Here is a 14,220-nt window from a genome sequence, read left to right as displayed (position 1 = left end):
GTCTGTGCCCAGATTTCTTGCTACTGAATTTATACTGTCATTAGTTACAGAACCGGTGAAGTGAAAATGATAGCTCTACTAGGTCACTCAGTTTGTTTTCAAGAATTGTTTAACAACACATGTCCAGATCTTCTCTAATAACCTTTCTGTTTTGTTTTGGTGGTTTGGTTTTCTTTGTTTGTTTTGGGCTGTTTGTTTAGTTGCTTTTTTTTATTCCAGCAGTGGGGTATCATCATTTTGGGAGGCTACTTCTAAGATAATCTAGGTCACCGATTGCAGCCTTTCCAAGATGGCACTTTTTTTCTGTATTTAAGAGTTTCTGCTGAAAAATAAAACTCAAACTGTTTCAGCAGAACCCAGAGGTATCTCAGCTCCAGAACTCTGCTATGGTTTCAGGGTCTTTCATGCAAGATGAGTCCATGACTGAATGCTGTATTTTTCCCCTTGATGACAACACATCACGGGAGATGCTCTGCAGGGCACTGAGTACACAAGAAAAAATAGGAGATGCATCTGTTGCCCAAGCACCAAGAATCAGAATACTGTATCTCAGTGAACAACTTCCCAGTGAAAAATCAGTATTTCTCCAAAGAGTACTGTCTCTCACACAAAACCAGAACTCAGTCAAAAGCCCAACTTCCAATAAAAACCAGGGGGAGTGTGGTAATTTTTGGTCCAACAGTACATTGACCTAAAAACTCATCTGACTAAAATCTCATCTGAAAGTTTCCCACCTGGCTGACCACAGGAGCTTCAAGGCTCCCTTCTCTGGGCAGTATATTGTCAGGGGCTTAATACCTGCATCTCCTCCAGTTTGTCTTGAAAGCCATTCTGATCCACGATGTGGATTTTGCGAAATTTGTCTTCATCCTCCAGGTGCTGGAGCCGAACGGACTCAGCTTGCATAGTTATTTTCAGCGGCCAGTAACTTGCAGCCCACCTGCACTCACATGATGTAACAAACCAAGCCAACCAACCAAACAAAAAAAAAAACAACCAACAAAAAGAAAAAAAAGAGGAGAGGGAGAGAGAAGCTTTTAGAGCATATGTTTGAAATGCTGAAAATAACAGAATGAGAAAGCCAAATCCCACCAAACAAGGAAGCTTTACAACAACAGAAACACATGTGGTTTCAACAAAACATTTTTTTTTCCAGCTTGTCTTGTTGATATGCAGTCCTTGTGACTAGGCTATTCAATTGGAGAGGGCTGGGGAGAAGTGGAGGGCCTTTTTAAAAGGAACAAATCCACTATGTTGCTGAAAAGCTAGGAGACAGCAAAATAACAGTTGGCATCCAGAGGGAATGTCTGTCTTTGAATGCATTCACAAGGAACTGAAAAAAAAGGGGGTCACAGTCTTGGCTTGTGGCTTTTCAGGGCTACTGAAAAAGCCAGTCTCCTGTTAAGCAGGGCAGCGAGGGGCCAGGCTAACCCAGATACAGTGAAGCTCTGGATAGCAAGGCTTCTGCGGCGTGCCCTGGGGAGGGCAATGCAGACACAGGGAAGGCTGCACAAAGTGACTGCTCACACCAGGGCAGGTTTCTTGGTTCTTGCTCAGCCATAGTCCACCCATTCCTCCATTTGGACTTCTTAGCTTGTGTGCCATGCCAGACGCAGGTTTTGGAGCATTAGATCACACCACTCCCAGCACCTGGGGATGCAGCAGTCTCCTACTAGTTCTGCATCTGCCTGTTCTGGTCAGTAAGCATACAGCTACCTCTATGCTAAGCTGCCCTAGAGCTGAGCTCTTTCCTGCAACTTCTGTGGGGTTTTTTTTCAGCATGCATCCCATGTTTCTAGTTTTAGGAGCACTCTGCAGAAACTCACTCAGGTTGCACACTGGGTCAAACCCATGTCATATAAGAGGTGCTTCCAGGGCTGAGCTGACTTCAGAAGCTGTGTGACTGTGTGTGTGAGCCGACTCTGCTACTGGGGCATAGTCAGGCCCCAATCTGAACAACAGACCCAAAGACAAAACTAAGAGGAGACTGCATGGAAAAGAAATGCAGTAATAATACAGGGTTCAGGTTCTTTCCTAGTCCCAAAAAACCCTGCAAATGTTTGTTAATTTTCAGACACAGACTAAAATGTATGCTTTGAGACCTTGTAAATGTCTCAAAAAAAACCAAGAGAAAAGAGCTTTAATACATTAAACAGGTTAATAGCTACCAGTTTGCCTTGCCCCAGGCCAGAAGGCAGCATGAACCCACGCTTCTTCTCTATAAACTTCATTTCAAGAATTCAGTGCTTATATTGCCTGAGAGGCACTTAGAAGTTCTGCTGGAGTCCCTGACAGACACATAGCCCCTGAAGCACTGAGAATGGTAATTGCTGCAAAGTGTCCCACTTTGACAGTGGGATGCTCACTTGTCATTGAAATCTTCTTCGGTAAGAGTGTAAAGGAATCCCTCCATGACCTTGTAATCTTCCATGACTTCACGAATCAGTTCCTGCACAGGGTGAAAGAAAGAGACAAGAAATAGACACCTTTAGACCATACTAATTCCAACTCTCTGGTGTATACCTCATTTTCATGAGGTGCCTTTGAAGGGCGTTAGTCACACAAGCTTAACGTGATGTAGGCTGCTCCTCCGCTGTGTGGGAATGGATTTACAACCCCTTGTTCTGCGAAGGATCACGCCATCATTGCCCTCTGTTCTGTATGAATGAAGTGTGACCTAGTGGATCAAGTGCTGGACAAAATTTGAGTGTTTTGGGTTATCCTCCAGGTTTTTTCCTTGGCGTGGACAAGTCAGCTTACAGCTTCAAGCCTTTGTTCCCCATTGAATCAGCTGGGAAGACCTACACTTCAAATAACTTTGAAATAACCAGCACTAGAGTGTCCTAGTAAAAGAAATACGTTAATAGCAACATGAGCAATTGGTAGCAGAAATATTTTCTTGAAAACAACATTCATTTGTGGAAGACAGCTATTCAGTATACAAATGCAGAATGGATCATGAAGGTAGCAAAAAGTATATGTAAGTCTTTTAGGCAAGATTTTTAACTGCTATTTTGTTTTGCATAGTTATTTAGATTCATGATATGTGTATTTAAAAATACCAATCTTAGGACTTACACAAATACAGAGCCAGGAATCTTATGGCATTGCATGCAAAGACATGCAAGCAAAAAAATTCTGAGACACCACACATTGCATTGACAAATTTCCTTCTTACTTCCCTTGGTGTCCCCTGTCTGTAAGGAGGGTATGCCCTACCTCCTGCACAGCCAGCTGCTCAGGGACTCCCTTCATCCACTCCTGCAGCTCAGCCAGCTCCTCGATACTGTTTGGTTTCTCATGCATTTTGCAGCTGACAACTTTATATGCATCACAGATCTGCAGTAAGACACAGCAGAGAAAAGACCATCAAAAAGTCACTAATTGCTAATGGGCAAACTGGAAAACCTGCCATGATCCACCCACTTCCCATTCTGAAGGTGGTCAAAAGTGATGAATACACAGTCCTGTTCCTTTCCACAGTCCCGTTCCTTTTTTTTTTCTCCACAGTCTTTCTCCATCCATCTCATTTGAGCTCAAAGGGAATGAGACTGCCAAAAAAAGAGGAAGAGGAACTGCAGGTATGTAGTCAAAATGATGATAATAACAGATTCAGACTACCCTCTGGCCCAGCAGAAGCAATTGCCTACGTTCCAGTTATCCTCAGAGCCTGCAGCAGGCAGATCTTTTCAATCCACCAAGGCATTTTTATAAGATGGCAAGGTCTTGAAAAATTTTGTCTCAGGAGATACAGCTTTCAGGAACCTAACTTATTAACTAAATTTAATACTTGATTTGGTTGAGTCTGCGTATCTCCCCTCTAGTTGTTTTTTGGGGTTTTTTTTTTGGTGTTTTTTTTAAATAATCACTCCAATGAGGTCTTTAATATGTCCTCATTAATGTGGCCTCAGTTGCTGTCTTGGCCATTTCACAAACACAATGACTTCAAAAGCAGAAGGACAAGACACTGACAGATAATCTATTGAACCAGGTAACTTACATTCTCCACCTGCAAATGGAGGTTTTTAGCCAGTATGTCCAACATGGAAGTGGCAAGCACTTTGTATTTTTCAGACAGATTTCGCTTAACACCTTCTATGCTGACATAGAAGGGACCAATGACAATAGAACTTGGTAGAGTGTTGTCCAGGTTGTCCTTTTCAGAAAAGTATACGTTTACTATACTCATCACCTCCTGGGCTGATGGACATTGCTCTTCATAGTCTCTATAAATAAAAACATCAACAAAAAAAAAGGTAAAGTAGACCTTAATGTTATTTGAGCACCCAGGCTGTTCCTAGGATGTCCACAGGTGTCTACCCAAAGGATCAAGACATTAAATTAATGAGTATGTTTAGTGTTATTAAAACATGCATCTATTCAAATATATTCAACTTTCTGCAAGCACAGACTGAGAGGGTAACCAACAGCTTCTAGACCTTACAACCAAAGATATACCTACATAGGAAGTGAGGGGGGTTTGTATCACAGCCAAATAAATGAGCGCTAGCTTTCACCGAACATGGGAAGCTACAGTAGGAAAGACATATCATGTAAAGTCCATCTATTTGGGTGACCAGCTTGCACCAAAGCTTCTGCTTCAGTGTCTTCACTGCTACGGTTACCAATGCCAAGCAGAGGAAGCCAGGCTACACCCATGCAGTGGTGTAGACAGGCCCCCAGTTTCAGAAGACGTGTATATGAAAAGACATGGAACTGGTATGTAGCTGAGGAACATTACTGGGGAGCAAGGGAAAGGACAGATTCAAATCTACAACAGGCTTTAGAGCACAATAGGTGTAGAGTAAGAGGACGAAATACTTCAGCTGCAGAAAGGGAATGGAAGAAAGAGATGAAAGACATAATAAGGTAAGAGGAGAGGGAGAGATAAAATGAAAGCACTGGTGTAAACAGGGCAAGATCAGGAGGCACCTTGCAGGAGGGCAGGCAATTCAGCATCTTCTGGGAAGAGACAGGAATTTGTCAAATGGGATTAAGCTAGAATAACAAAAGAGAAAAAGGACTTCATTCCCACTGGTTGGAGAAAAAATGAGGTCTAAAAAGAAGATCATTAAAGCAACAGAGGCTAAAGGACAGCCTAGGTGCAGAGTTTTGTCAGTGAAAACAATGAGGCTGAAACAAAAGAAAACAATACTTTCTATAGAATGTTATCAGCCTGAGCAGACGTTATTTGAAGGAGGTCAGTGTCAAGTATTCTAACTGGATTTTCAAACAGGATGAGTCATTTTTAGGGCCATTAATATCTCCAGTTACACTTACAAACATGACAGGAATGTGGCTGCTGTCAGAGGCAGGAAGAAATTCTCACTGCTACCACCAATGTCCTCTAAAAGCATGGACCATTGCCCACGGCTGAAGGCTGCCTCTGATGGAGGCCTGACCTCACATCTGAGGCATGTCACACACATTCGAGGTCCCAGAACAGATCCTGCATTCTCAGACAAATCCACACTACAGCTTGTGAAAAGGCTTGCCATTTGGGTTAGAGGTGCCTTTGTCAGAAGCCACTTACCGTAGGAAGTACTGGATGTCATTGTTATTTAGCTCTAAGAACTTCTCATATCTCTTGGCATAGGCTTGGAGAGGGATCAGTGCCTTCTGAATGGCAGACCGCACAGCCTCACGAAGTTCTTCCACTTCTGGTTCGTGCAAGCCCACGGAGTCCAGCAAGGGTGTGTCTGTGATAACGATGTTTTCCAACACATACTGGAAGAGAAAGGAGAGAGGTCTTTCAGGACTAGCAGAGCTAACCATGACTCCTCAGGAGAGGGGCAAGACAATCACTAGTGGCACCCTTGGGAAGTCATGCAGTCCATCCTTCTACATTGTGTCAGAAATTGTTTTATCAGTTTTACATTGCCCCCCCAAAGAAGGAGGATCTAGGGAGACAGGTCTTTCACAGTCACAGGCAGAAGAATGCATACACAGAAGAGATCTGCACCAGACTGACAGCACTGGAAGAGGTGCTATTGCCTTTTTGAGTCTGCTTTTGTCAGCTGCCATGCACTTAGGGCAACCGGGCTACGTAGGACATGTCTCCACAGAACCTGCAGCACTAAACAGAGATAGCAACCGGATAAAATAGCTACAGGGTTGGGGAGCTTGAAGAAATCCTGTCAGAATAGAACTGCGTTAGCACAGTGCTGTGCCCAAATTAATTTAACTGGATTCCCAACTACCTACTTCTGTAACTCTCTCCCTCAGTGCAAGCTCAGGGGTGTCTATGCCAAGCTGCAATGCACTGAGACTTGCACAGTTACAAGACTGTTGATGCAGAAGAGTTCACCTTCTCCAGCTGTGGGACAGTGTGAGTCACCAGGATTCCCTTGTTGAACAGAGAAATGAGGGACTTCTCAAAGCTCTCTACAGGGGGGCTGAAGTGAATGCCACTGCTGTCTAGCACAAGGTCTGTTACAAAGAGCGGATTCCTTTGAGGCCTGCAGTGGGAAGAGATAAGGAAGAACAGGGATGTTTTTTGAGACAAAGGCACACAACTATATCGCTCTGGTGCTGACACTAAAACACCTACTGGACAGGAGAGGAAAGCAGAGGAGAGCAGGACTGTCCCATGCACATGAAGGTATCAAACTGCATTCTGAATTTATCAGTAAAGACATTGAGAACTCTTGTCTATCAAAGGTGAAGGAAGTGTTAATCATGGCATCCCAGGATCCCCAAAAGTCATAACCTTATGTTGAGAACTGGAGCTGCTTTAAAGAAAAATTGCAGATGGTCTTCAAACCAGGCATTCAGCATCTCCAATATACTCCTAAAATGCACCTTCTAGAAGTTATATTCAATATCTTCCAATCTTGTATGTTACCGGCATGGCTCAGGATCAGCTCAAGTCAATGTTAAGACTTCCACTGATTTCAAGGCGAAAGCCTCATGTGAGTAGCCATTTTTTTCCTCTTTTTTGTCCTGTTTTCAATTTCTAAACCCTCTTTTTTTTAATATCACAAAGAATAAAAATCCTTGTATCAATACCCAACAGAATAAAACTCTAGGCACTGTGACAACCAAAATTTGGTATTCTTAGAGATCCCAGGTCAGATCCTACTCCTGAGGTTAATCCAAGAATGGAATTAAGCAGCCATGCCTCCTGGTATTCTTCTTCCTGGTCTCTAGAAAAAAAGCTAGTAGTCATTATTTGCTCCCCCAAGCATACTGGAAATAGCTAATCTTTAGACCAGTATGTCAAAGTAGCAGACCTTGGTTCTGACGGGCTGCTTCTTATCTCTAACAGCAACCTGAACAGAGCAGCCAGCTCTGTGTCATTCTTCCATACTCAAGCAAATGCCTCAAGGGGAGGACTGGAGGAAACAGCCCTGCCAAAAGATGCCATACAGTGCAAATTTTACTTGCAAAAACACTAGTTATAGAAAGACAATGGCACTGCACTTTTCTGCTCTTTCCACCCTTTTTTTTTCCTCCCTCTCCTTTCCTTACCTGTAGGGACTATTGATGAGGTCATCTCCCCATTCCATGTCCTCTGAGCAATTCAGGATACTATGGCAACCATCCAGCAAAAAACAGGTGAAGCTGATCAATGAGTTCTGCACCAGATACCGCACGGAGTCCTGAAGCATGAATTTGATGCGCTTCATCAGCTTATGGAGTTTGGACATTTGGTAGACATCCCAGTGGCTCTGTTGCAGGTTGTACCAGTCTTTGCCTGCATCTTTCAGGTTGTTTTTTACTGCAATCTTTAGAGTATTTATCCAAGTATTCTTGAGAAACATCTGAACCTAGGGCAAAGAAAAAAGAAAGGTGTGTAATCCTCCAAGGGCCGACGGGAAAGCAGTATGGCAAGGTTAGCTGCTAGCTGGGACTGCTGGACCTTTCTCTGCTGTGAAAGGCAACTGTTCTCTCAGAGCTGTGACAGCTAAACAGTAGCTCTCAAATTCATGCACACACACGTGTGGCACGTGAACCTGGCCATACATCTCCTTCACTGACAGAAGACCTACAAAAAGAAAGCCTGATATTAAAAAGCAGGAGTGCTCTATTCTTTCATTTTATATACAGCATTTCCTTTTTGTTCTCTTTTCTATAGAACAGTATTCCTGGAGCTGCCTGTGTCAGGGTCCCTCATAAAAAGCTGTGTAGACAGTATGATGAGCAAGTAAAGGACAGAATGTTGTCTTCTCTTGACAAGTGAGGAGAAAGAGGGGAAGAAGCCAAGGGCAGCAGCAGTCTGCAGTGTTTTAATTTATTAAAATACCACCAAGTGTTACTTTTGCTCCACAGGCAGCTGCTGTTTGAGTGTAATAAAACAACCTCAGTCACTGAGTGGATGACAGCACTGCCTAGCTGAAACAGCATGGGACTGGGAAGGACCAGCACATGCCCTCTGCCACTGATTTAGCATGTAATTGTGCAAGTTACTGCATGTGGCCACATCCAGGGTGCAATGTGCTGCCTTCACTTAGAGGGCACGAAGATCTTCCAGCAAGAGTTATCACAGAGTTGCAAATTTTTGTCCTAGTCTGTCTGCTGACATTGCAAGCCGAGTAATTTAATTAAGTACATAAAGAACATAGAGTGTAGCAAAGCATTACCCTATGAGTGCTTCAGGGGGAACCAAAGCTCTTGTGTCTTGCATCTGGATGGATGGGGAAATAAAGCCAAAAAAACCTGGACACTTCTGAGTGCCAGCCAGGACTGTTATCTGCAGGGAGACCAGGATGGGGAAGGAAGGGCTGCAGCCCTATGTGGCCACTTGCTCAACCCATGACTAAAAGCATGGTCAGCAATAGCTGATGCTAACTAGGGGCCTATGGCTCTTTCAGCCTATTCTCCCCACATTCCAATACATTTGACACCCACATGCAAATTCCTCCCTGCCCCACCCACAATGTCTCCTTTGAAAGCTCATCCCTTTCCAGGGAATCGACCTGCAGCTGCTGCACTGTCTAATACGCCTGCTTTGCTGCTCCCTGTGTTCATCCCCCCACGCTTCCTCGGCTCACCTGAGTGAAGGTCTGTATCTGGATCTGTTCAAACTCCTCCAAGCAGACGTGCTTGGCTAAGGTTGAGTTAAACAGAGACATGGTGGCTGCCCTGTTACACTCATCTTGCACCTGTGTGAGGAGGAGGATGACTTCTGGCCTGCTCAGGAGCGAGACAAAGTTGAAATCTGCCTGTCGTTCAACAAAAGGATAGTCTGGGATCCAGATGAGACCTGACCCAAAAAAACACACCAACAACATTATTGCCTGCAACGTTATTCCCAGCTTCTGTTTTAGAGGGAGACTACAGCTCCCTTCAGGACAGCACGTGGGAGAGGGACTCCCCTTTGTTGCACAGACTTTATTATCATGTAGCAGTTTCAGCAGATGGCTGGATGAAAGAAAGTCTCTTCTCTGCAGCAGAGACTTTCTGCAGCCTCCCGTTAGTGGCTGAGGGACTGTCTCAGTGCCTGACCTCCCTGAAGCTTTGGCCCGTGAAGTTTCCATGAGAAAACATTGGACTTGAAGAATCTTCCCACTGAGGCTTCAAGGCACAGCTGAGTCATCTCATCTGTGACAAGCCACTTGTGAACCACCTCAAGGCATTCCAACCTTTGGAAGATCCAAGTACACAATATACTGGCTCCCCCCTTTATCTTTTACTGCAGTCATTTTCTGCCATTTTGGGACTCTGAAAGAGCCCGAGTCCTCTTTCACACCTGAGGTATGCCACAGCCCAGCCCAGCAAATGGAAGGCAGCAAGTCCCAGCACAGTGCAGAGTGGAAGGCAGTTAAGCTAATTGCAGTGCCATCCATTTGGTGCCATTAAGGGGACACTTGCAGAGGTACTGCAGCTTAGCTGGCGGATGGTAATGTGTTATACTGACGTAACATGAACATGCAAATATAGCCTAACAAAGAGCAGACACACTCAAAAGTCTCATATAATCTGCTGCTGCCCCTTTTGAGCTCCAACAATTAACGTGAACCTGAGAGTTTCTGCAACAAAGCTTGAATCCGATCAAAGACAAGAGGTCCTATAACCATGCCTAATTCAGACTGTTTCACTGTGTCCCTACCTTTCTCTGGTACTTTCTTCTCCTCTTTGTCTGGCAGGGTGACATAAGAAAACATCTCAGGTTTGGAAGTGACGACAGTGTCAAAGCTTATCCTGTTCATGGTGCGTTCATAGTCTAATCTTACTTCTTTCTCCAGGCAGCACATATGGTCTAATACCCTGCCACAAGACATGGAAACAATAATAACCCATAGTGTTTGAGCAGAAGTATGCTTGCAGCTTTACTGCAAAAACCATCCTTTGCTCACTCCCTTCTGGATTTGCTAACCCAAAAGCTCACCTACTACTGAACACATTAGGAGAGCTGTGCAGACAATGAAGCAGCTAGCAAAGCTATCAACCGGACATTTAATAACAGAGGCATGCAGGGACCTGGGAGTAGGACTGCAGTCTTCTCAAGTGTCTTTTCAGATCAAAGCAAAATCTCCACTGGGAAGAAGGATTACAGAGGGAAGGGGAAATAAGCAAGAACTTAGGAAGCTAGCTGGCAGCTCTGGAAAAGTTGGGCTATCTGAGCTGTCATCCCAACTGCCTCCTGCTGAACACCTCTTGACATTTGTTTCGGCAGCCAACATGTATAAGTGCTGAAACCCTGCTGTTTGTCCTAGGAAATTATCAACCTTCATCTCAAGCAGGCAGAGTACTTTTCTTTATGCCTATATTTCTTCTCACAGCAACTAAATACTCTCCTACTCTCTAGTTTAGGTGGCAGACCATGCACCCCTTCACACCTTCCTGTCTCTGAGCAGGGCAGTATGGCTGATTCCCAGCAACACCACCAACAGCTCATGATTCACCAGCCCAGGGACTCTTAAAACACCTTCCTGATATGAACTGCATCTCAAAGAGACACTGAATTATATCCAGGTGGAGATCTGTCCTGTTTGCATCACCCTGTGCAGATCTTCTTTTGATTTGTTTTAGCAGCTGTTAATAGGTAGAAGAGTCACCAGCAGACAACAGCCAACTCTCTAGAGATGGCTGGCGGCCTGCATATCAGCAGTGACTGATCTGTTCCCTAAAAGCACAGGAAGACAAGGTCAATCATGTCATTTCTGTCCAATTTTCCTGCTGTCAAAGGCCACTTAACTGTAGGCATATGCATGGCTCAGTGGATCTGCACATGAAGTACACCTCCTTCATCTGGGAACACTGACAAACCACCCATCCTGTACACGTGCCCCTGGGGCTCCTGTCCAACCTACTTCTGATGACACTCTGGGCCAGGGGGTGGTGTGCATGTGCACAGGCTGGAAGGCAGATCAGATCCACAGTCTATGAGTTGGATGCTCAAGATCTGCCTCCATTGGCACTTGTTTTGTAGCCCTGTGAGGTCCTACAATGTTAATGGACTGAAGGCAGAGACCCAGACATGTACTTAATGCTTTACCTCTTCCCTTTCCTCAGTTTGGGTGTATGCACAGCCAACAGCTTCATTCTCTGCAGGCTCTTCTCGCTGATGCTGTTTAGTCCATCTGTGGGCATGCAGTCCACATACAAATGGTACAGTAGCAGCGCCTGTGTCTTCTTACGCAAGTTGTTGGCAGAAACTATCCGCTGTGCAAACACCTGGGGATCTTCAGCCACAAACAGCAGGCAAACTCGTGGCACCCAGTACTGACATGACAACAATGGGGCTCTTCCTGGGAAATGAAAGTAAAGCTTACAAGAGTCTACAGGGAAAACAGAATGGCTTGCAATGCTGACAGCAGCTTTTTGATGGACAATATAATAGGGCTGGTTTACTGGAGATAAAAATGAGGGACCAAAACTGAGGACAGCAAGAGACAAGGAACATGGAATTAACAGCAGCTCCAAACCTTTCAAGAGGGGTGTACTTCATCTTAAGATGTCCACATTCCCCCTCAAAATGGCATTGACCCAGAAAGACCATCATTTAACTCGTCCTGAAGGCAGGAAAGATGAGAGACAGAAAAAAGAAAGGTATCTCCAAAGGGAAGGCCTCAAATAGGTTGTCAAATTAAGGTGTGGACTTCTCTCCCCTGGAGGTTTTTCCAGACAGGTTAAACAGACACATGTCAAGGGTGGTAACGGGGAGAGGAATTGAATGACTTCTTGATGTCCTTCCAATCTCTACCTAGGACCAACTAGCATGGGAAATGAACTGCCCTCAAAAGTATATGCCAGGTCCCAAAAGGCCTTACTCAAAACACACCTTCTGGAGTTACTCCTCCATTGAGGATGGGTCTCCCCTCTTCATCCCGCACCAGCCCATTCTTATCTGTTTTATGGACCAAGTAGAGTCCTGTCTCCTTGTCATAATCCAGAACACCAACATCAATCCACTTGTAGATTAACTTCTGGCTTTTGGGGTCCTCTGAGAGAATCAATGATTAAAATGGAGTTAGTCCATTCTCCTGGAAGCTAGAGCAAATGTACTTTCCTGATAAGGGGGGTGACGCTACAGTCAAATCCATTTACTGGTTTAGTTCTTAGTCAATCTCACATAATTTCTGCTGTGATAAAATAAATAATGAACTGAGGTCTTACTGCTTAGCATTTCCAACTGCACACACCAAAGCTCTCCATTCCCCTCCTCTTACCGATATAGGTTCCCTGTGGACCATCCTCCTACCTCCTGCTTCAGGCACTCCCACTCACTCTTTGAAGCCATAGTCTTACATCTGGATCCCATATGCCCCTACATCCTCTTTCAGCCCATACCTAGGGACCCCTCTGCCTCCAATTCCTTCACCCCTTGATCCAGGACCCTCATTACCCACATGAGCTCTGTGGGGTTCCCATTCTCCTTTCCCATGTGTGGGTCTAGCCCTGTGTCACCCTCCATATAAGTCCTCATTCTTCTAATTGGGAGTAGATGTAAAACCCTGTACCTTCTCCCCAGACCTATTATTTCTTTGGGTCATTCCCAGGGCATCTAACTCTTAAGTGTTCAGATCCTCTAAAATACCGGGAGGTGCTACCCAGATGTATATATCTGTATCAATATCAGTATAGATATAAAATGGATGCTGTTAACTACAGTAGTCTGAACTACAGGAATTTGGAACAGTGCTGGCAGTACACAGATGTCAGTGGTCTCACCCTCCCCAGGGCCCAGAGGGTCTGACTACTTGTGTGCAGAACAGTCCATTCAACCTGGAGAGTGATCAGGTGTAGTGTTCCCCAAGCCACCTGCAAGCAGAACCCAGCCATCATGTGCTGGCTGCCTGCAGATCCACACAGCTTATGTTTTACGCTTAGGTTTTGCAGACAGCCAAGCTTCTGGAGGTTGCCCCAGAGCTACAGTCAGTACACGTGTCAGTTCCTATGATTTAAAGCTAGTGCAGATGTGTTGATATGACCTGCAGCCACAACTGGACACCAGATCAGCTGTACCTAGTGATGCCTTCTTATTGCAAAGGCTCCAAGTGACAGGAAAACAACACCCACATCACTTAATTTGCCCTAGATTTACTACTTGGATTTTCACTGCAGTCTGAACTTGACTTCTGATCCTGCACTTGCTGTGAAATCCAGGCAGAACATGCTGTGTGCAAGCTAACAAACTTCATGATGACACCTATATATCAATAAAGCAAAATTTTGACAGTACTGACTTCCAGGCACAGAAAGAGGAGGGCAAAAGTTAAAAGGCTACTTCTAAAACAGTGGAAATAGTCAGTCCAGGGCAGGAGTCATTGTCAGTGAGACCCCTGGTCTCTTGCTCTGACTGCCTGAGCCTGGTCAGAATGAGATATTGCTTTTCTGCTATTCAGAGCCACATTCATCAGAATCTACACATTCTCTTCTGCTGAATGGGCCTGTAACTGTTAGCGTTGCCTTGCTTGAGCAGTAACTCATTCAAGCTTTACCGTGTCCAAGTACATCATCTGTAGGTAAAAGTGCTTTTCCAGGCACTGGCTTTCTATCCTGAGATCCTGGCTCCAGTCCTAGCGAGATCCACTCTTCTGGAGTTCGACAGTCATACTCATCATTGTCAAATATCTAAAAAGCCAGGACATGAGTAAAATTAAGTCTTACTTCAGAGAGACGGAAGTAGCCAATACAACATTTCATGAGAGGGACATTAACATATAGTTCCTAAATGGGCTACGAAAATGCAAAACAGTCCAGGTGCAAAAGCTGTGCTGATGTTTGATCAACAATCTTCTCCCAAACAGCAATATCTAGCCCTTCCCTAGGGAG

At 44.7% G+C, this 14,220-nt stretch overlaps 1 protein-coding gene across 1 annotated transcript in view; it reads right to left on the bottom strand.

Moving 5' to 3' along the window:
• DNAH1 (dynein axonemal heavy chain 1) overlaps positions 1-14,220 on the bottom strand; it is a 64,752-nt gene that overhangs the window by 49,380 nt on the left and 1,152 nt on the right. Inside the window, exons 3-14 of the mRNA XM_055710240.1 lie at positions 13,887-14,019; positions 12,227-12,388; positions 11,441-11,693; positions 10,052-10,209; positions 8,994-9,205; positions 7,471-7,769; positions 6,308-6,458; positions 5,534-5,727; positions 4,001-4,226; positions 3,220-3,339; positions 2,367-2,449; positions 799-940 (exon numbers count right to left, since the gene is read on the bottom strand). Of these exons, the coding sequence (XP_055566215.1) occupies positions 799-940; positions 2,367-2,449; positions 3,220-3,339; positions 4,001-4,226; positions 5,534-5,727; positions 6,308-6,458; positions 7,471-7,769; positions 8,994-9,205; positions 10,052-10,209; positions 11,441-11,693; positions 12,227-12,388; positions 13,887-14,019 (2,133 nt within the window). The remainder of the gene's footprint in view (positions 1-798; positions 941-2,366; positions 2,450-3,219; positions 3,340-4,000; positions 4,227-5,533; positions 5,728-6,307; positions 6,459-7,470; positions 7,770-8,993; positions 9,206-10,051; positions 10,210-11,440; positions 11,694-12,226; positions 12,389-13,886; positions 14,020-14,220) is intronic.

Source organism: Falco cherrug, chromosome 4 (assembly GCF_023634085.1).
Source record: "Falco cherrug isolate bFalChe1 chromosome 4, bFalChe1.pri, whole genome shotgun sequence".
Lineage (NCBI taxonomy): Eukaryota > Metazoa > Chordata > Aves > Falconiformes > Falconidae > Falco > Falco cherrug.
Note: the sequence above shows the minus strand (reverse complement) of the source record. Positions and strands in the feature narration are given on the sequence as shown.